General features: G+C 34.7%; 2 protein-coding genes and 1 pseudogene across 2 annotated transcripts; 2 read left to right on the plus strand and 1 right to left on the minus strand.

Annotated features, from left to right (window-relative positions):
- Nucleotides 1–13025: 13025 nt before the first annotated feature.
- On the plus strand, nucleotides 13026–15240 carry LOC120194778 (pentatricopeptide repeat-containing protein At1g20300, mitochondrial-like). The gene is made up of 2 exons (XM_039196985.1): nucleotides 13026–13568; nucleotides 13932–15240. The coding sequence occupies exons 1-2, from the start codon at nucleotides 13141–13143 to the stop codon at nucleotides 15100–15102; spliced, it is 1599 nt and encodes a 532-aa protein (XP_039052916.1). The 5' UTR covers nucleotides 13026–13140; the 3' UTR covers nucleotides 15103–15240.
- Nucleotides 15241–18668: 3428 nt separating this feature from the next.
- LOC120194646 (uncharacterized protein At1g76070-like) lies at nucleotides 18669–19640 on the plus strand. Its single transcript, XM_039196901.1, has one exon. It carries the CDS (start codon nucleotides 18744–18746, stop codon nucleotides 19488–19490), a length of 747 nt encoding a protein of 248 aa, XP_039052832.1. The 5' UTR covers nucleotides 18669–18743; the 3' UTR covers nucleotides 19491–19640.
- Nucleotides 19641–22052: 2412 nt separating this feature from the next.
- On the minus strand, nucleotides 22053–23210 carry LOC120194645 (annotated as a pseudogene).
- Nucleotides 23211–23931: the final 721 nt, after the last annotated feature.

Here is a 23931-nt window from a genome sequence, read left to right on the forward strand (position 1 = left end):
CCAACACCTCGGCGCCTGCTTTAGACCGTACAGAGATTTGTTCAACTTGCAAACCAAGTTCTTCTTTTCTTTTTCTTCAAAACCTTCAGGCTGGAGCATGTAAATCTATTCTTCAAGATTTCCATGAAGAAAAGTTGTTTTAACATCTAGCTGCTCTAGATGTAAGTTCAATGCAGCACACATTACCAAGACTACTCGAACTGTTGTTAGTCGAACCACAAGAGAAAATATTTCATTAAAATCAATACCTTCTTTTTGAGCATATCCTTTGACCACCAGTCTTGCACGATACCTCTCCACTTGATCATCACCATTTTGCTTGATTTTGAAGACCCATTTGTTACCAATTGGCTTTCTTCCTTGTGGTAGTGGCACAAGGTCTCATGTATTATTTTTATGATGGGCTTTAATTTCCTCTTGCATCGTCATCATCCATAGTGAAGCATCTGAGCTGTTTATTGCCTCTTGGTATGTTGATGGCTCACCGTCCTATGTTGAAAGGCAGTATGCAATATTACCTTCTATAACATAATCTGAGTGCCAATTGGGACGTCTTCTCGCACGATCTGATTGACGAGTTGTTGGAGCTTCAGAACTCTCTGGTTCTTGTTCATTATGTGCTGGTTCTGCTTCTGAAGAATCTCCTTGTTCAACCTCATTTTCCACATGTATCTGTGTAGTCTCTGACTTTTCAGCGCTATCATCGTCTTCTTTTCTTTGTAGTTTATTTTCTACAAAGATAACATCCCTGCTAATGATCACTTTGCGGACAGTGGGATTCCACAAGCGATACCCCTTGACTCCATCAGCATACCTTGCATTTCCTGGATTTTAGATCCAGCTTTGAGATTTCTTGGGAGTTATACATCACGTACACAATACTTCCAAATACATGGAGGTTTGAATAATCAGCTGGTTTACCAGTCCACATCTCAATTGGTGTCTTCAGCTCTATTGTAGTTGATGGAGCTCGATTCACCAAATAACAGGCGGTATTAACTGCTTCTATCCAGAATGATTTTTCTAGGCATGCATCCCTCAACATTGCTCTTGTTCTTTCTAACAAGGTTCTGTTCATCCACTCAGCCACTCTATTTTGTTGAGGAGTGTTCGCCACTATGAACTGTCTTTTGATGCCTTATTTCTTGCAAAAGTCATCAAATTCTTCGCTTGTGTATTCTCCTCTATTATCTGTTTTGAAACACTTGATCTTATTTCCATAATCAAGTTCCACCCGCACTTTGAAGTTTCTGAAAGTTGAAAACACATCTGACTTCTTCTTAATATGGTACACCCAACATCTCCTGGAGTAGTCATCAATAAATGAGACAAAGTATTTTGCTACGCCTAGGGATATAACTGGTGCTTGCCATACATCAGAGTGAACCAATTCTAGAACATTTTTTCCTCTAGAATTTGATGTGTTGAATTTCAACCGGTGCTGCTTACTTGTTATGCAATGCTCACACAAAGGAAGTGATACATTTGTTAAGCCTGGAAGTAGCTTTTGCTCCAAAAGGACTTTCATTCCTGTTTCTGACATGTGTCCTAGTTTCTGATGCCATAACATTGCAGAATCTGAACTACATGAGGCAACAGAGGCTTATACTTCTAGCAAAGTTTCTCCCTTTAGCATGTACAAGTTTGCTGCTATCTTTTCGCCTTTCAACACCATAAGCGCTCCACGGAACACCTTCATGATTCCTTTCCGTATTTCAATCTTGCTTGCATTATTATCCAACAATCCGTAGGATAATAATTTTTTCTTCAGGTCTTTCACGTGCCGCACGTCTCGAACAACTTTAATCGTTCTATCATACATCTTCAATTTGATGGTTCCCACGCCAACGATCTCTAAGGCATGATCATTGCAACTATACACAGATCCTCCTGAGACAGGTTCATAATGATGAAACCATTCTCTTCTTGAGGTCATGTGCTATGTTGCTCCCGAATCAATGAGTCATATATCTGCATATCTCTTTCTACCTTCCACGGTGGCTGACACTTCACAGCATAAAGTATCTCCATCATCTGAAGTGTTTGCGATATTGCCTTGTGGATTGGAGTTTTTATTTAGACTCCAACAATCCTTCTTCAAATAACCCTTCTTTCCACAGTTGTAACACTTTAAATTCTTCTTGCTCATCGACTTCGATCTACCATATTTGTGAATGCTGCTTTGGCCACGTTCTGTTGATCTCCCTCTCATCGTTTTCAATACTTCTGCTTGTTGCAGATATACTTGTCTGTCTTCCTTGTTCTTGCGCCGATTTTCTTCTTATAGAACAGCAGCTGCAATGTCACCGAAGACTATACTAGTGACATTACTGTTTGTCAGGTTGATGATGAGTTGATCATACGAATCCGGTAGACTTTGAAGTACAAGTTCAACACATTATTGTTCTTCTATTTTACAGCTTAAGGATGTAAGCTGAGAAAATAAAGTGTTCAGTGTATTTATGTAACATCCCAAAATATGGGTTAGTGACTAAATTGTAAAACTTTAGAATTTGGTGATTAAAGTAGAATAATTGGATAATTCAATGATTTATCTGGAAGGATTGTTAGTAATTATTAAATGAATTAAGGGGCAAAATGGTCATTTATCATGAAAGATATTTTTATCTCTTTATGAAGAGATAAACGTTAAGGGAAAGTATTTAGAAAACTCTTCTTCTTCTTACCTTCTTCTTCTCCTCCAACGTGCAGAGCATAAGGTAAGGGTTTTCTGATTTGTTGGTTATTTGTTAAATTAAAGGTTAGGTTTTGATCATTAGATGATAACTAAGCTTAAGGAAAGCTTAAGTTGTCTTATAATCAAAAGATGAAGAAGTTATAAGAGATTTAAGAAAATGAGTTTTTATATGAAATCATGGAAAAGAGTTGATAAGTTGAATTTGAAGTTAAATTTGACTTGTCATCATGCTAATTAAGGAATATGAAGTGTTAGAATTATATTTAGAACATATTGAAATTTGAGTATGATTCTTAAATTACATATGAAGGATAGGATTTTGAAGTTATAGATGATTTTCATGGATATAAGTTGGTTTAAGTAATGGTAGTTGAGTTTAATGACATGATATGAAGGGAATCGATTCCCCCTTTTGGACGAAAATTCCAGTATGTGCAGGGGGAACAGATTCCCCCCTAGGAGTATCGATTCCCAGGGAACAGATTCCCCCTGGAGGGGTATCATTTCCCCCTAATGAAAAAAATGGAATTTGATTCATTAAACCAGTTTAAGTTATTAACATCAAGTTTAAAGTTTAGGCTTCTGATAGTTATTTTGAAATGTTATATTTATGTAGATATTGAGCCTAAACAAGTTCTGGAATAATCAAAGGATTATAATTGATTCAAATCAAACAAGGCTAAGGTGAGTGCAATTTTAATTGTACTTATATTATTGAACGAACATTGGGTTGCGAGGAGTCAATGATGGAGTTACTATGGTAAGAAGTGACTCCTAAAATGTTGTTTAATTGGTGATTTTTATATGTGCATGAATACATGAAATGAGTATAGGTTATTATATATGTTACATAATATGCATATGTGATATATGTTATGAGACATGACCAATGTGAAATGAGATAAGCTATATGACTATATGAAATGATATATGAATATGCAATACATGATACGTGTGATATGATATGAAATGACATATGAATATGTAATACGTGATACATGTGATATGATATGAAATACATGGTTACACATACATGTGGTATGTGATAGAAGAGAAAGAACAAGTGATGAGAAATGTATTCATAATAAATGTCCATAGTATATGATACGAGAGTTATAGGTATAGTTGGCATGCCAAGAGTCGAGGGTTACATATGTCCTATAAGACATATGATAGGTCATACGGGACACAGATTACATCCTTCGAGATGACAGGTCCTTCGGAACACAGATGACATCCTTCGGGATGATAGGTCATTCAGGATATTTATACGAGCTGTGGTGACAGCATATGTGTGCACAACCTCAGTGTACTCGCATACCTCTATTCTCAATAATATACATGGGCAATACAATTGAAAGATAAATTAAAGTGAAAGTGATACAAGAAGGTAAGTTTCACATGTGCATGACATGATTTATATATATGTCATATTGAAATATATACATGCATATTGAAATGTTATGATTAAATGGTAAGAATGCATATTGAAATATATACATGCATATTGAAATGTTATGATTAAATGGTAAGAATGCATATTCATGAAATCTACTGTTACATGTTTATTTATTGCCTCACTAAGTCTATGACTTAGCGTGTAAGTGATTTACACGTAGGTACCAAGAAACGTGAAGAGCAAGAATAGAAGTAGCAAGGACAATATTATTATTAGAAGATCAGATCAGAAGTAATCGATAAAGTATGTATTTTGGTGTGTATAGAGTGTTGGCATGTAATAAGTCGTTAATTACGAGTACTATGATGGAGTTTGTATTTTATGGTCATTTTTATGTAAATTAACGTATTTTGCTTTAAGCAAAGTTTTAAATTTCTCTGTTTTTCAAAAGAGTCAAAGTTTGAAAAGTCAATGTGACACCTCGGACTCGTATTCGGGTCGGGTACGAGTTGGGGTGTTACATTTAATGGCATCAGAGCTAAGGTTTAGTCGATTCTCAGCATAAATCAGAGTCTAGAGTGTTTTATAAGGTATACATGCCAACAAAATAGTGAAAACTTCTGATCTGATGGAATAGTAAGTGTACTGTCTTGCTATTAGAGTTAAAATACTATATTATATTAGATATATGATCATAAGAGTTTCTAAAGTGAAATACAAGGTGATAGACCTGAAGGTAATAACATTCACTTGCCCTGGCCAGGCAGGGAGAAGAGCGAAAACCTCAGGGAATGCCTGTATAAGATTAGAGAGTGATTCATGATGTTGAATGATATTATGATGTGTTTTAATTTTATACTTCTATAATTCATAGAATTAATGTATTGAAAAGAGTTGAGAACACCTAAGTTTAAGGGTGAATTTGAGAAATGTTCCATTGTTATGGAAATTTGATTAAATGGTAGGAAGATAATATTAGAAAATTTTCATTTCTCCAAAGTGGAGAAGTTAAATTGAGTAGTTTTATTACTACGTAAGTAAGCTAGAAGTATGGTGAATAAATGTCACCATAAGAGGGTTAAAATATCAAGTGACATGGTTATCATTTGTAGAATAATTTATGAATAAGTACATGAATGATCAGTTCATAAAACAAATGAAGCTCGAATATATGAGATTAACAGAGAAGTTACACATGCATGTGTATGAGTATAAGTTTAATAAGTTAAACATATTTATTGTTGTGTTGATTTTGATTAGGAAGGATAAGGAAGAACATGTGATTGGTTGTTTAGGGCTTGCGCCTTAAATTAAAAGAGTGTTATTGGTTTTGAAATTTTTCTCAATTCAAGAAATGATTAATTGCGTTAAAATTCTATAGAGAGCTAAGGATAAAAGGATTGGAAAAAAAAATTCAGATGATTAAGAGAATTAGTGTTTAATAGAGTTAAGCACCATTAAAGAAAGATAGAGATTCTAGCTTTCAACTTCAAACTAGATATGAATTAGTTGTATTCTTCGCCAGAGAATCAAATCAGATGAGAGTTAGACAGACTAAAGCAGTAGGGTATGATATTTGAAGATTAAATAAGGAGTTAATTGATGACAAGTCAGAGTTAAAGATAACCTTTGTGAATTGGGTTAAAAGCTCTGTTAGAAGTTATGAAAATTGAAGCAAGAAAATTATTTTTAAAGGGATATAAATAAGTTTAAGTATGTGTATGTGAGATAAGGATTTGAATGTTCAAGAGAAGATATAGAGTAATAGAAAAGTTTGAGAATGAGTAAGTCGGTGAACAATTTATAAAACAAGGGAAGTTATAATGTTCGATTTTAATCAGAGAAATAATATTGCGTGTGAGTAAAAGTCCATGTTTGAAAAGTTGAGTAAGATATCATTGGATATATATATATATATATATATATATATATATATGTATGTATGTATGTATGTATGTATGTATGTATGTATATAATAATAATTTGATTGAAAATATGGTATATGATTGAGTGGATAAGGGTTGTACCCTAGATTAAAAATTAAAGATTTCGTTTAAAAATTGAGGTACTATTAAATAATGTTAAAGGATATTCACTATTATAAAGTGGAGAATTTAGATGAGATAATTTAGTTGCTATGCAGTTGAGCTAAAATATGGTAAATAAATGTTGTAATGGGAATAATGGAAGATTCATTGATGTGAATATTGTTTCGGAAAAAGTTTAAAAAATAGATATGTCAGTAATTATTGTATAAGATGGAAGATGTTGAAATGTTGAGAGTGAACAAATAAAATTTCATGATACATGAGAATGAATGTGGATTTGATAAGTTAAGTAAACTATTGTTGAGATAATTCTGATTGGAAGAAAATATAAAGTGAATTAATCAAGTATGATATGGATTTGAATATGGTTAGGTATTTGGTTCCTATATATATATATATATATATATATATATATATATATGATTAAGGCAATGAGAAGAGTATTTATAGGTTTTAAAAGGCGCTTTGAGGAATAAAAATAATGCAAGTATAAGAAATGATAAAGAATAAAGTTATGTGAAAATAATGTTAAATATTAAGATTATGAAAATGTGATAAATAGTATTAATCAGATATAAGTATAAGTGTTATTATGATGTTTTCGTATAAATATGGGAAACGTAATGGAGTAAAAAAATGAATGAAATGATTTATATTGCAAGGAGATTTTAATTTGTGAAGGAATAAAGAGATAAGGAAATTAAAGGATAGAGTTTAAAGGTTTAAGAATGAAAAGGGTTATTATGAGGTGTAAAGTATAAGTTTGGTATAAAAGTAAGAATTTTTCAATTCTAAGTGGAAAGGATAAAGAGTTATGAATTTTGTATCAGAATTTCAGTAGAGACTAAATTTGGAGGTTTATGAAGAAACTTATTAAGTTAGTATCCTTTATCATACTGAGGTAAATATTTCTTGGATAAGTATGTAAGGTAATATGAAAAGATTGTTGGATTTTGTAAATTGTATGTCTTAATTATATCTGATGAAGATTTAAGATTATCTCAAAGTTGTGGAAATCTTTAAAAAGGTCTTAGGAATTTAAATTAATTGTAGCATTGATATCTATGCATAGACAAATAATGAGTTTAACATATGATTCATACTTGAAAAAGGGTATGTATGATTGAGTTCAAAGAATCATGGGAAAATTATTTACCTTTAGTAGAATTTTTCTATAATAATAATTATCAATTGAACATTAAGATGACTCTGTATGAAGTTTTATTTGGGAGGAAATGTCGGACATCATTAATTTGGTTCAAGTTAAAGAATCAGAATTTTATTTTCCAGGATTTATTGAAAGTGGTTGAGGATAAAGTAAAGATAATTTAAGATAATTTCAAGGTGACATCTAATCGACAGAAGTATTAGGCAGACTTGAGGCAGAAATAAACTGAATTTCATGAAGACGATAAATTTTTCTTAAAGTATCGTATTAGAAAAAAAATCATGCAAAGGGGAGAGTATAATAGAGTTTAAAAGATCGAAAAAAGAATGTCGGATTAAGTTAACCAAGTGTAACATGTATTGGTTTAAGGTTGTGTTTCTTAACCATGTAAATATAGTAAAAGAGAGAATGATTTATTTATATGTATGAAGGAAACTTGAGATATATTTGAATGATAGTATTCTCTCTAATCAAGTTGTTAAAGATAAACATGTTACTTTTGAGATGATAAAAAGAGTATTGACATCAATTTCAAGATTGATATGAGTAAAATTTAGAAAGAAATGTGTATAATAATTTGGATGAAGATGGTATAAGGATTGAGATTACCGTATGGATGAAACCTTATTATTTCCATGATGAGCGACATTATATTTATACGAATTTATAAAGATTAAAAGGTGTAGAATCGAATGAGTGAAAAGATAGAAATGAATGTAATTCCTTGTTGATTGAAAATAAGTTTAGTAATTACAACCACGAAGGAAAAGTTAAAGATTTAAAGTCATATAATGTTGTCATAGGAAGAGTTATTAGTGAGTTTATTTAATGAGTAGTAGGTTTGCAAGTAAAGAAAGATATCAAAATAGTTTTTTTGTGACATTGTGTAAAAGAAATACTGGAAACTATTAAGTTAGTTGAATAGAAATATTGAGATTTTGTATGGATAGATTGGATCAAAGAAGTTGAAGAAAAGTGGAAAAAAAATTAAGATAGTGGATAGTTAACAAAAGTTCTATATATATAGTTAAAAAATGGAATTTCTAGATAAGTAATAAAGTATTTATCAATGTATTGTTCCGAATAAGATTCTCTGTATAGTATAGCTCAGTCCTACATTCATTGGACCTTATGGATCTTTAAGAGGTGGATCTGTAGTATAATATGGAAGTACAAATATGATATAAGTAGACAGTTCCCATCTATTTGTACAGTGAAAATTCGAGGACGAATTTTCTTAAGGGGGAGAGATTTGTAACATCCCAAAATACGGGTTAGTGACTAAATTGTAAAACTTCAGAATTTGGTGATTAAAGTAGAATAATTGGATAATTCAATGATTTATCTGGAAGGATTGTTAGTAATTATTAAATGAATTAAGGGGCAAAATGGTTATTTATCATGAAAGATATTTTTATCTCTTTATGAAGAGATAAACGTTAGGGGAGAGTATTTAGAAAACTCTTATTCTTCTTACCTTCTTCTTCTTCAACGTGCAGAGCATAAGGTAAGGGTTTTCTGATTTGTTGGTTATTTGTTAAATTAAAGGTTAGGTTTTGATCATTAGATGATAACTAAGCTTAAGGAAAGCTTAAGTTGTCTTATAATCAAAAGATGAAGAAGTTATAAGAGATTTAAGAAAACGAGTTTTTATATGAAATCATGGAAAAGAGTTGATAAGTTGAATTTGAAGTTAAATTTGACTTGTCATCATGCTAATTAAGGAATATGAAGTGTTAGAATTGTATTTAGAACATATTGAAATTTGAGTATGATTCTTGAATTACATATGACGTATAGGATTTTGAAGTTATAGATGATTTTCATGGATATAAGTTGGTTTAAGTAATGGTAGTTGAGTTTAATGACATGATAGGGGTTTAAAATAGAATAATTAAATGAAGAATTGATGATTTTCGGGGTTAAAATATAATTTCTGGGTAGAGGGAACCGATACCCTATGAAGGGAATCGATTCCCCCTCTTGGACGAAAATTCCAGTATGTGCAGGGGGAACAGATTCCCCCTGGGGGTATCAATCCCCCCTAATGAAAAAAATGGAATTTGATTCATTAAATCGGTTTAAGTTATTAACATCAAGTTTAAAGTTTAGGCTTCTGATAGTTGTTTTGAAATGTTATATTTATGTAGATATTGAGCCTAAACAAGTTCTGGAATAATCAAAGGATTATAATTGATTCAAATCAAACAAGGCTAAGGTGAGTGCAATTTTAATTATACTTATATTATTGAACGAACATTGGCTCGCGATGAGTCAGTGATGGAGTTACTATGGTAAGAAGTGACTCCTAAAATGTTATTTGATTGGTGATTCTTATATGTGCATGAATACATGAAATGAGTATAGGTTATTATATATGTTACATAATATGCATATGTGATATATGCTATGAGATATGACCAATGTGAAATGAGATAAGCTATATGACTATATGAAATGATATATGAATATGCAATACGTGATACATGTGATATGATATGAAATGACATATGAATATGTAATACGTGATACATGTGATATGATATGAAATACATGGTTACACATACATGTGGTATGTGATATAAGAGAAAGAACAAGTGATGAGAAATGTATTCATAATAAATGTCCATAGTATATGATACGAGAGTTATAGGTATAGTTGGCATGCCAAGAGTCGAGGGTTACATATGTCCTATAAGACATATGATAGGTCCTACGGGACACAGATTACATCATTCGGGATGACAGGTCCTTCGGGACACAGATGACATCCTTCGAGATGATAGGTAATTCGGGACATTTATACGAGCTGTGGTGACATCATATGTGTGCACAACCTCAGTGTACTCGCATACCTCTATTCTTAATAATATACATGGGCAATACAATTGAAAGATAAATTAAAGTGAAAGTGATACAAGAAGGTAAGTTTCACATGTGCATGACATGATTTATATATATGTCATATTGAAATATATACATGCATATTGAAATGTTATGATTAAATGGTAAGAATGCATATTGAAATATATACATGCATATTGAAATGTTATGATTAAATGGTAAGAATGCATATTCATGAAATCTACTGTTACATGTTTATTTATTGGCTCACTAAGTCTATGATTTAGCGTGTAAGTGATTTACACGTAGGTACCAAGAAACGTGAAGAGCAAGAATAGAAGTAGCAAGGACAATATTATTACTAGAAGATCAGATCAGAAGTAATCGACAAAGTATGTATTTTGGTGTGTATAGAGTGCTGGCATATAATAAGTCGTTAATTACGAGTACTCTGATGGAGTTTGTATTTTGTGGTCATTTTTATTGTGGTCAAAGTTTTAAAAGTCAATGTGACACATCAGACTCGTATTTGGGTCGGGTACGGGTTGGGGTGTTACAATTTAAGTGCTCTGTCACTGAAGTAGATTCTGGCATACGGAGAATGTATAATTTTCTCTTAAGGAAAATTTTATTGTGCAGCGATGTGGCCTCGTACAATTTGGTGAGATGATCTCATATCTCCTTAGCTGTCTTCTTTTCCTCGATGCTTGAGAATACTTCATCTGCTAATGCCAGATAAAAGTTTGTCATAGCATTCCCGTCCATTTCGATCCATTTGTTGTCATCTGTGAAATCTACCGGCCTTTCTCTGATAGTTGCTAGACAACCGTCTTTCCTCAGGATGGCCTTCATCTTCAATTTCCACAATGAGAAATTTCTCCCATTGAATTTTTCAATATCAAATTTCGTTGCCATAGCTCTTTTACGGATAGCTCCCACTATTTCACTATCGTGAATAGTTCTCTGGAACCTTCAAAGAATGTGTATTACCTTCTTACTTTCTTATGTTGGAGGATCCACCTTTTGGTGGCAACCACAAAGATAATAAGTAGATATTACACACTCAAATCTGGCTCGGATACCAATTGTTGCGGAAGACAGCTATCGAATAGAGCAAAATCGCAACTGATAATTTGAAAAAAGTAAAAATGAAGATAAAGAAGACACAAAAGTTACGTGGAAAACCCCTAAATAATATAGGGTAAAAACCACGGACAACGGTAGAAGAATTTCACTATGAGAAAATAGGAATTACAACCTCTCTGGATCTACCAAGGAGAAAACAATGATAATTCTCTCTTGATAAAAAGGAGAAAACAACTCTCAAGAAACTCTCTAAATTCTCTATAGTATTGGAAGAAAGTTAGAATGCTTTGGAATGGTTTTGAAGCTAAATGAGTTAGGGTATTTATAGTTGAAGCCTAAGGACTAATTTATAAATATCCTAAAGTTTAGTGACTAAATGTTATAATTATCCCTTGCATAATTCAGCAAAAATAATAATTAAAAAAACAAAAGCAGCCGCCGGCTGCTATGACTTCCAGCTACCCATTTGCTTTTAACTTTCAACATATTCAGCTTATCAAAATCTAGGAAGCAAGAGAGAATCAGGTGGTTCGGTAAAGCACGATAATTCATAACAGGGGAGATTTTCGAGCTTCACGATCATATCTGCAGCTTTATTTTCTTCACGATGAACCCAGAGGATGTCGGTTGCCCATCCTTTATTCCGAAATCTATAAATGGCACGGACAAGAGGATTCGTGCTCAGCTTGGCATTTGAATTCTGAAGGAGATTGACCGCTTCTTTATTATCCGATTGTATGATTAGTTTTTCAAAACCATAGTCCCATGCAAGTTGGATTCCTATGAAGATAGCCCACAGTTCAAGTTGTAAGGGTTGAGTAATCCCAATCAATATGTTAAAGCCGAAGATCCAAGGGCCTTCATGATCAAGAATTGTTCCTCCAATTGAGCCAATACCATGGTTGAAGAGATAGCACCATCAGAAATCAAGACTACTCAACCCTCTTGAGGTCGAAGCCAATGAGAGAGTCTAGAGTCTGGCTCCCGAGAAGGCGAGATGGAGGTCTGACTTTTAGAATAACAGCGCCCAGTTGATGCTTCTGTGAATGATAGAATCCGAGGAAGGTCTAGAGTCGTTGAAAACAACTTCATTCCGATTTTTCCGTATTTACCAAAGAGTTGAAGCAAATAATGTAGGCCAAGGGAGTTTCCAGATAGGATGCAATTCATGAAATTGCAAATTTGATTGAATCCATTCATGAACATCATGAGTGAGGTTCATAGGTAATACCTGGCACCACGCAGCCTAAGCAGGTTGGCAATCTCTCAAGGTATGGAAGATTGTTTCCATGGGTACGTTGCAGCAAGAGCAGTTCGGGGAATGGGCTACAGAACGACGGGTTAAGTTCCAAAATTACGAAAAGTATAAAATCATAAAGCATATTTTACCCACTTATTAAATATGGCCCTGTACTCAAGTAAAGAACAAACTTATAATATTTTAAGAGATTAAAATAGATTACTAACAAAAATATAAAAGAGATTAAAATATATAAAAAAAAAATTAAAACTTTTAAGGAGAAACCGCCTTCAGTCGTCCCCTCGATCTACGCATGCAGATAAGGTTTTATTTGGATGAAGATCAGAATTAGAGTATAGTGATTAAACCATAACGTTTGCATAGAAAAGCATTTGATCAATAATAATCCATTAGTCAATAATGGCCCAAAGAAGCCTGCATGCAAGGCATTGTTGGGCAAAAGTCCACTAATCAGACTTAGCGCGGAAAGGAGCCGAAGTACCTAGGCTTGTTGGCCCGGCTTGGCTTGCAGCGTCGTAATTTTACCAACTCTTAAAACCCTTGAAAAAGCTCGTTAATGTTGAGCTGAGCGGCAGCAAGCACTCTTCAGTCAAAATCTCAATCTACCCTCATTTTTAAGCCGCAAAAGCAATTTCCATGGCTTTAACCAAGGCAAGACTAGGAGGCTTTCCATCCTCTTTCTCTCTGCGATTCTTCAAATTTTACTCTTCTTCATCCCTAACCCCCATAAATGAAGTTGAAGCCGGCGGCGCTGATACGATTGAGAAGCCCGTAACCGCCGCCCTTTCACCCGAGGAAACCCGTATCGCCGAACAATTCCGTTTCTTAATCAAAGAGCACCATCGCAAAAACCCCAACCCGGATCCAAACTCGACACCACCGACCCCAAACTTCATCATCCCTTCTCTATCCCTCGACTTCTCCAACGTCTCCACTGTCCATCCTATCTCCCCTTCCGTCGTACGCTACGTCATCGACAGATGCGGTGGGGTTCGCCATGGCATACCTTTCCTCCAAACACTGTCTTTCTTTAATTGGGCCACCACCCGGTCCGATTTTGTTCAATCTCTCGACCCGTACAACGAAATGATTGACCTTGCTGGAAAGTTGAGGCATTTCGGGCTTGGCTTGGCATTTCATCGATCAGATTGAAAGCCAATAGCGTCGGCATCTCGCTTGAAACCTTCGCGATTCTAATCAGGCGTTACGTGAAGGCCGGATTGGCGCAGAGGCTGTGCACGCATTTAATCGCATGGAGGAGGATTACGGGTGCTGTCCTGATAAGATCGCGTTTTTCGGTTTGATTAGTATTTTATGCAGAAAAAGAAGGGCTACGTCATCGACAGATGCGGTGGGGTTCGCCATGGCATACCTTTCCTCCAAACACTGTCTTTCTTTAATTGGGCCACCACCCGGTCCGATTTTGTTCAATCTCTCGACCCGTACAACGAAATGATTGACCTTGCTGGAAAGTTGAGGCATTTCGGCTTGGCTTGGCATTTCATCGATCAGATGAAAGCCAATAGCGTCGGCATCTCGCTTGAAACCTTCGCGATTCTAATCAGGCGTTACGTGAAGGCCGGATTGGCTGCAGAGGCTGTGCACGCATTTAATCGCATGGAGGATTACGGGTGCTGTCCTGATAAGATCGCGTTTTCGGTTTTGATTAGTATTTTATGCAGAAAAAGAAGGGCCGATGAAGCTCAAACTTTTTTCGATAAATTGAAGGACAAGTTTGAACCTGATGTGATTATGTACACCAGCTTGCTTAACGGCTGGTGTCGGGCGCATAATATTTCAGAGGCTGAAAGGGTATTTAAAGAAATGAAAATGGCAGGGATTAAGCCTAATGTGTATAGCTATACTATTGTGATTGATGCGTTGTGTAGATGTGGCCAAATTACTCGTGCTTATGATGTTTTTGCTGAGATGGTCGATGTAGGTTGTGAGCCAAATGCGATTACTTTTAATAATTTGATGAGGGTTCATGTGAAGGCTGGTCGCACCGAGAAGGTTTTGCAGGTTTATAATCAGATGAAAAGACTCGGTTGTGCTGCTGATACGGTAACTTATAACTTTCTTATAGAGAGTCATTGTAGGGATGATAATCTTGATGAGGCTGTTAAAGTGCTTAATTTGATGCTTAAGAAAGGGTGTGCCCCGAATCCGTCTACGTTCAATACCATTTTTAAGTGTATCGAGAAGTTGAGGGATGTGAATGCTGCTCACCGTATGTATACTAAGATGAAGGAGTTTAAATGTATGCCTAATACTGTTACCTATAATGTTTTGATGCGAATGTTTGGTGGTGCAAAGTCTACTGATATGGTTCTCAAGTTAAAGAAGGAGATGGATGAGAATGAGGTTGAGCCTAATGTGAATACCTATCGGATTTTGATTACAATGTATTGTGGGATGGGGCATTGGAACAATGCTTACAAGCTGTTTAAAGAGATGATCGAGGAAAAATGCTTGAAACCAAGTATGCCTCTTTATGAGATGGTGCTGGAGCAACTTAGAAAAGCTCAGCAGTTAAAGAAGCATGAGGAACTAGTAGAGAAGATGGTTGATAGGGGCTTTGTAACACGTCCTTTGTAGAAGAAGCTTCTTGCCGATCTATACGTCTAAGGTAATATTTCCGATTCTCCATGTCACCAATTAATTAACAGCTTTAAACCCCATATTTTCAATTAGTATGGTCACAAGCTTGTAGATTGAAGAGTTGTATAATGTACTGTTGTGTTTTCATCCTTTGGAGTTCTATTCCTAGCATACTTATTTCTACTAGTTTTACTCACAAGTAGTCTCTTCTAAGATTATCATTCAAATTTTGATCCTATTCTATTTGGTGGTATATTCTGTTGGAGTAATTTATTTGACTGATAAGTAGTTTATGGATGCTCTTTACACCCTGAGCATCTCACTCGGAGAATTGCCTTTGCATGCTTTTTTTTTTATATAATTCATGGAAAATACTATGAGATTGGGGCATACGTTGTCATCTCGGCAGCATAATTTTCTAGAGTTGTTTACGAGTCTCTTAAATTTGGTATTAGCTAGACTGCAAGCTTCACCTCCACAAGCAGTTAATAGCTTCAGCAATTTGAGAATAGAGAAAAGCAATGCATTTGTTAAGGCGGATGCGTTATTAATTTCGGTTCTCTTCAAAACCATTTACTTCTGGTTCCTCCAATGGCTGTACAAAGTGGAGAGAAATTGGCCATGTTTATCTGGTCGTACCCAAGGAATATGGAGCTTGCTGGTGCTTACATTGCTGGCATTTCTTGCTGCAGCACCTGCAACTCTTGTGATGGTTCTCAACAAACAGACCAAAACTTTTGTGGTCGCCACCATTGGAACCACCCCTATCAAGCTTACTATCACTGCCAAGTTTCACCACACCCCTCTTGATAAATCAAAATACTAGCACTAACTAAACCTTTGTTGCCAAAATGAATGCTTAAATCACCTGAAGTTCGGTTGATACATGCAGGCTTGGATTTTAGAGGCTTAAGGTGGCACTTGATGAATGGTGGCCATACCTCGTGGGCAAGCGATTTGGATGCGACCAAGTCTTGATTATTCTGTAGACGATTGCAAAATTTTTGGGGTGCGTTATGGTACACAACGGATGGGATGGAGGAGTATTTTAATGAGCTTTGGTTGTGGTTCCAAATGTGGCCATTGATATTTATCGTTGACAGTTGTTTTTTCTATTTATATTAATATGAGATAATTATAAGGTAATATCTGTTCAAAAATAATTCTCAATTATTTGATATTGAATGTTTATATCCTTGGCATTCATGATATTCGAACTCAAGATCTCAAATAATAACAATAATTCTTTTTCTACTTAAGTCGTATGGTTCATGCTCGTCGGAAGTTGTTGAACTTAAATAAAAATAATATAAAAGTATGTTAAATTTGCCGTGGACCACATGGTTGAGACTTGAGATGCACAATCAGCTGGCTGTATGAAAATCCAGGTCGGTTCATGGCAGGCAAGCAAGCTAAGCCCAATAATTCATTAATTTCTAGGATCGATTGCTTCGAGTATAACTAGCTTAGATAAAACTTTTTTCCTTAGTTTACTGTTCCAATAATAAAAAAAGCATTCTGATAAAATATTATCTTGTCATCAATTTTTAAACATATTCAACTGATTATCATATATTATCTAGTAGCTGATAGGCACCGAATAAGTATGTTTTTAAAAATATATATTTTTTTAACAATGACGAATGGATTTTATTAATAATGAAATGAATTCAAATTACAATGCATCAAAATATAAAGAGAAATTTAAAGATAATAGTCACCAAAATACTCATACAAAAGAAAAATAATTTAGAAATAAAGTTACAAAGAAAAATAAAACCTTCCAAGAGAATGACGATCGACATCAAAATCCAGTAACCTTCATAAAAACTCATTGTCTCTGTTGAATGAGACGTTTGATTAAGTGATAAAGGAGCGGAGAGCGAACCAAATAATCTGGTAGGCTGCTTCGCTAACAATTTGATTACATAGACAAACAACATTTCACTAAAAGAGGGAATCTGATTATACGTGACCACCAACTAACCAATCAAAAAGTAAATGCCATGATTGATTTTGTGCGAGAACCAAAACGACCGAAGGTATGTGAAAAACGTACCAAAAATCATGAGGGTCGTGTCACGAGAGCAAAGAAAATGTGTCATAAGAGCAGAAAAAAATCATGTCACAAGGATAGAGAATCGTATTCAAAATTAAAAAGACTCAAACAAAAAAGATAAAAGATATAGTATAAAAAAAACTAATAGTTACCGGCGATCGGTAAATCGGTTAAACAAAAATCAAAGAGAAAGAAAATGTCACAAAAATATTTTCAATAATTTTATAAAATATTAATAAGATACAATTGTATTATGATAAAATACAATCTTAACTAATATCATTCATTGGTATTTTCTTATTAATAATTATAAAAAATATCAACCTCGTCCATTTTTTTTCTTCTCTAAAATATAGATTCATTCAAATGTCAACAACATTAAAAATTATAGTCTTTTTATACATTCTTGTTTTTTTAATAAAAAATTAAAAAGATTAATCTTCGACAAAATAAGAGTGTGTACAACTAAATTTACGATACAACGTAATAAACTTCAATATTTGGAGCTCTTGTAAGAAACAAACGTGTCTCGTGAACCAATAATTCAATAGCTAAAATGTCTCTATGTTGGTTAGCCGAGGGCTTCACAATAAATTAAAAAATATGGTAGTTCCTGACTTATCCTCAATACCATAAAATTCACATGATTATATTACGAAGTACATCGTTGACTGTGAAAAAATTCAAAATTCTTTCAAGTCTGTATAATATAGGTTTCGACCTTTTTCAATATATATATAATATAGGTTCTGACTTCTGAGTCCAACCTTTCCTGAAAAGCTGAAAAATTCCATATTTATAACAGTTTTAGCTTAACTTTCAACTTTGTGGGCTAATTTCAAATTATATTTACTCCGGAAAATTAATCATCACCTTAGCCCTCGTTACCTTAACCCTAATGATAAGAACACTAACTACTGTAATAATATCTATCATTAACCATAACGTAAGGAAAAATTATACTAACCGAGTTAGGTTCAAGTGGGAAGTAATTTGATATCACTTAAACAATGTTTTATATTTGAGTCATTGTATATGCAGAAAGTCCCCGCTGAAAGACTCACTCACCAAAATTAGATGTAGAATCGATTCTCATTAATCAGAACAAAGTCTTGAACGGGAGTGCAACCAAAAACACATTAAAAATTTTCAATGATAAATCATAAGCGTGTGAAATACAGTATAGGTCAATTTTCAATCATATTATTATGTTTAATACGGCATATTTATATTATAGTGAATTCTTGTATAATATTTATTGCCAAGTCAAAAACCGACAAAGCTAAAGCCACAATAATTATTTAAATCATTTTGCTTATTGGTGAGCTAATAAATTAATGGAAATTTTGAATAAAATTGTTTTTTTGTCTGCAAATGTGCGTCACCAGAGCAAGCTGTAATGTAAATGCACAGTTTTAAGTTTCGCGCAGTCTTAAATCGGCTTTCACCCTAACATTTTGCCTTGTCTGATTTGGACAGAAAAAAAAAGCTTCATTTCAACCACCGACTTTTATCTTATTCATCACATATATATAAAAAGAGTTCCAAAAGAAAAGCGTTCTGCTGTGTTTTACTAACAATGGAGAAACAAGCTAAGGCCAGAAACAAGATCCTGAAGTTCTTGCCCAAGGCAGCTTCATCTGTGAGTGTCAGCTTTCAAAACCATCCGTTCAGCCCAGCCAAGCATAAAGCCTTTGCAGGGAAAGGATTCTCCGGTCCTATCATTTCGATGATTCCGGCCGAAGCTCGACGCAAACCCAAGGCTGAAACCTTCGAAGCTCAGGAACCAACTTCACCCAAAGTTTCATGCATGGGACAGATCAAGCACAAGAAGAGTATTAAGAAAGGTAAGCGCGTTCTGCCTCCTAAGCCTAAAGCCTCGTCGAACTCCGTCTCTGAATCTTCTGCTTCTGGGGAAGTAAAGAAGCATGCGTCCAAGTTCAGGCGGTTTTTCAGCATGCCGAAACCGGCAAAGAAACCTGAGCATGCACCGAAATTGGCTGATACAGCGCCCTCTTTGGGGGAAATGAGGCGGTTTGCAAGTGGGCGTGATGCTTTTGCTAGTTTCGACTGGACGACTCAGATTGCACCTGTGGAAGCTGAACGTTGTAGGGACTATTACTCTGATGACGATGAAGAGAGAAGAGAGAGTGATTTTGAACAGGCAGACGTTATCATTCCTTTCTCAGCACCAATCACGGTTGGCGGCGGCGGCGGTAGTGGTGGGGCGACTTTGCAGCCCAGGAAAGAAATTAATATATGGAAAAGAAGAACCATGAACCCACCTAGACCCCTAAAATTGAATCCCACAGCCGCCACAGATTGATTTTTTAATATATTATTTTGTTATTTTTTCCCTTTGCCCTCCTTGTTGTTTCTTCTTGTTTATTATATACAGATTACAGCAGATATAGATTGACAAAACATGGCGAAATCTGTAATATAATTGAATCTGTCGACTCCTTGTTTCTGTACAGAATACAGATAACATATAAAATATTGCTTGAGCACTACATCTTCCTTTTTCTTTATTTTCATGGAGATCGCTGTTAAACAAAGTATTGCATCAAACAAGGGTAAGGATTAGCAGAAGGGAATCAATTATTTAGTAAAAGAATCATTTGTTGATCCAATTTTTATCTTGTTCCCGTTTTCCCAAATCTTGATTGTACGCAATCCCTTTGTTTAATACAATTAATCAAAGAAGGATCATGTTCACATGAGCAGTGTATATTCAAGTTCAACTTCGATTACCTGTAAAACTTGCTGTAAATATGAACGCTAACGGGTTGATCGGTATGTTCTACAAGTGAAATCTATCTATCAGAACCGTGGCCGCCTGTCAAAATGGAGAAAATACTTATCAACCAAAATCAAGCACGGCGCGGAGTGGTTTAAAAGTCAATTGGGAGGTGTATTGTAGAAGATGGGTGGTCCAATTTGGAGCTGGTTTGGGACATGACAACGCGGCTGAAAATGATGCTCGGCCCACCGTATCTTTTTGTTGTTATGAGAATTAAATGGGTGGATAACTTAAAGCGTTTTCTTTTGTTGCTTTTATGCTTTCTCTTTTGTTTTTCGGGATATTTTAGAGGCATTTGTGATCATATGTGATTCTTTGAATTTATTATATGACATTTAAAATGAAACAAATGGTCTACGTTTGAATAAATAGTTATAAAGATTTTTTTAACAAATGATATTTGTGTATTTTTTTAAATATCAAAATTATATGGTAACTCCTATTAAATGTACACTATAATTATATACATATTATTAATTTAATTTAATTTCACTACTTATTGAATGTTATCATAAAACATAAATTTAAAAAAAATATAAAACATTAATTTAAATCTACGTATGATATACATAAATAATTATATTTATTTACTTTAAAATATGTTTTAATTTGTTTTCCACGTCTTTTTACTTAAATTAGGGTAAATAAAAGAAAAATACCCAAGCAAGGGGAAGGGCGTGTTTACTTTCTTTTCATTCTGTTATTTTAATACAATTCTAATATAGGATTAGCAATTTCTCCGAATTTGATACTTCGATTTTTTTGAATTAATCATTGGTATCTGATTTATTGACCGATTAATCCAGATTGGGTATTGCAAAGGCAAGAGTGACCCTCCCAACCCAATTTATTTCATTCTCAAACGTCGAAATTCGAACCCCTGACTTTACTTAAGAAATCTAGTACCTCATCCTTCTAGACCAATTGGTTGTTGGTAATATATAATGTGATACAATTTTAGAGTGTTGTGTCATCAAAAAAAATAAGCGTATAAATCAAATTAAGAAGATTATCATACTTCATGAATAATTTAGACAAAAATAATCGGATGATCAAATTAAATATACTATTAAATGTTACATTATTCCATTGAAAAAGGCCATAAGATACAAAGATTGTACAATTAAATACATAGTAGCTTTACTTTTTTTACTTTTGTAAATTTTATGTTATCGTCTTAATTCATAAAAATATATATAGTTAAAGCTTTGGATTCATAGAATGTAACATTATCTTTGAGAATGATATTATTAAAATGATGTTAAGTAATAGTTTTATTAGGGATGGTTAAAGTACTTGAATTTGACGGGTCCTGACTTGATTGGGATAGTTTTTTTTTAATTTTCGGGGCTCGGGACGGGGCCGGGTTTAAGGTGAAAAATATCGATCCGATCCGACTTGGTTATTATATATATATATATATATATATATAATTAATATTTTAAGAATTTTTTATATCATTAAAATATATTATTTAATTATTAAAATTATAAAAATATTATAAAAAATATTAATTTAACAGTTTAAATATAATAAATAATTATAAATATATTATTATAATTCAGGGCCAAAAACCCGGGCCGCCCCGTCCCCCATCCATAAGATTTGATTTACTAAGTACACTTTAAATCTCTTCACGTATACTTAAAAATCAGGTATCTACCAACTCTTTTGGTCCGCTTTTCTATTTGTTTTGAGATGGAAACCCTTAGAAGAGACGGCCTCCGTATCATCACTGACTGTAAAACCAACTCCCAGAGAACATATCAATCTAAAGGATGTCTTCAACTCAATTGTTAAAAGTCAACTTCTAAGAGGAGAAAATTCTAGTCCTTCTGTCTTCTTGTTGGATTTGAACTTAAAGCTAAATTGAGACAATTAAATTTCAAAAGTAAAGCTATATTTATATTATATCCTAATATTCCCTATAAATCATGGTGAATACTGCATTTTGCAGGCAACGTTCTGCACATTATGACACAACTTTCGCAGGAAAAAAACAAACAAATTGTACAAGTAACCAGGAGCAGGATACGTAAATATATTTTCATAATCAATGAAGATTGAAGTGGACGAGAATTCAGTTTCACTATAATAGAACTCATGATTCAATATATACTACTTTGTAAGAACCGATGTTTGTATTAGTTGATTTCGAGATTTCCATTCCTAATAGGTAACTCGAACGCCTTGGTATCTTAGAATCTCCCCAATAAGCTCACCTTTACCAGAACCTACATACCTTCCACATATTTCTCCATCTCTGATGAACAAAAACGTGGGTACCTCGACCACTTCCTTGTCCTTGAGGAACTGCATGCAGCTGTCGTTCTCATCACCGTTCATCCTGGCAAAGACCACAGAATCCATCTGCTTAGACAGCTTAACCACCGTCGGATACACCTTGACACAAGGCCCGCAATGTTTAAGCCCCGTCCAGAACAATCAGCTTACGGTCAAGCTTGTTGTCGTCGATGAGCTTCTCCACGTCCTCCCTAGAGTGAAGCTGAACCACACCCGAATGACTGTCGCCGTAGTAAAGCACATCACCCCATCAGCTGATATGGTCCGATCCCTTCTTCTTCATGGATTTTCTCCATGCTCTTGTAGAAGCTAAAGTGAGGGACTTTGGTGATTTTCTCCCTTTGGCAAAGCTCCCTGGTATTGTCGGATTCGTCGCCCATCACGAGGATGAATTCTACATCGTTGTGAGGGTTTTAAAAAACGGTTCGCGACCGCAATTTCAGCCGTGATATAGCGGTTTCGCCGTCGTCCGAGTTACCCGCGACGGCCATAATAGCGTCCGCGACGGCCGCAATCACGGTAAATTCAAAATAACAAAAAACGCGAAATCCTGCTAAGTTCCACCATAAATGGGTAAATCCTGCTGCTATGGTAACTGTAGCTGGTGGCGTATTCAACCACGACAAGCTTGTTTTTAGCCTTTTGGAGTGCTTCATCGAATTCGTCGATGCTGTGAACCTTCTGAACTCTCTCATCACTTGGGGCATTCTTTGTACCAGGAGCAGCAGTGGCCTGGGTCACGAAGCGAGGGATTGTGCTGGTTTCTAGTTTTGTTGAAAAGGGTCTTGGCCTAGTAACCAAGGATGATGGAAAATAGCCATGAGAGCGAAGAGAAGTGATATGTGTGCTGAAGTAAAGATAAGGAGGAGGTGGTTTAGTTAAGGAATTAGTGATTGCTGCCATTACGAGACGAGGCAAAATGCAAGTGAGAAAAAAATAGCTCTGTTCTGAAGTTGCTTCAGGGGGTTCCTCCCTCGAGAACAAGAACAACTACGGATTAAAGATGAGATCTAAAAATCTAGTCGTTCAAAAATGGTAACCACTCGCCTTGGCCTATTCCCTTCATATTAGCCAAATATTTTAATGTCCTCTCCTGTATTGTTATTGGGCACTTGGGAAGATATATTTTTGTACCATCACTCGGCTGGATTTTTCATTGTTGTTTTTGTTGGTGAAAAAGAAATACAGTGATATCAACTTGAGAGTCAATTGGGCTTAGCTTGCAGTGTTTTAACTTGGAAAATTTCATGGCATATGGAGACTAGATTACAACCACCATACCAAATTTCAGATTCGACTCTTTCTAATTTATAGGGCCAGGTGGAGAGCAACGAATACAATAACAATTATCAGAACTATATTAACAATAAGACATAACAATGAGTGGGACAGGCTGAGAGATCGAACGTAATTATGGCCCACATGTCCTCTTAATGGGCCACACATAAGAAAAAATGTGACACAACACACAAAAAGTCGAACAGTTACGCAGATGCACTGCAGAGATCCGATCCATGCCTGCCAGTAGTCTCCATCTAAGCGCCTTAGTCAAAGTTCCTGACCTTTACATGCAGCCTATCACCCCATTTATTCACTTGGCTTTGGCAAAAATATTAAGACTACCAACTACTACTTTTCTTATTAAATGTCCCTAACTAAA

The sequence above is a fragment of the Hibiscus syriacus genome, unplaced genomic scaffold, assembly GCF_006381635.1.
Source record: "Hibiscus syriacus cultivar Baekdansim isolate YM2019G1 unplaced genomic scaffold, ASM638163v2 tig00117000_pilon, whole genome shotgun sequence".
NCBI classification, from domain to species: domain Eukaryota; kingdom Viridiplantae; phylum Streptophyta; class Magnoliopsida; order Malvales; family Malvaceae; genus Hibiscus; species Hibiscus syriacus.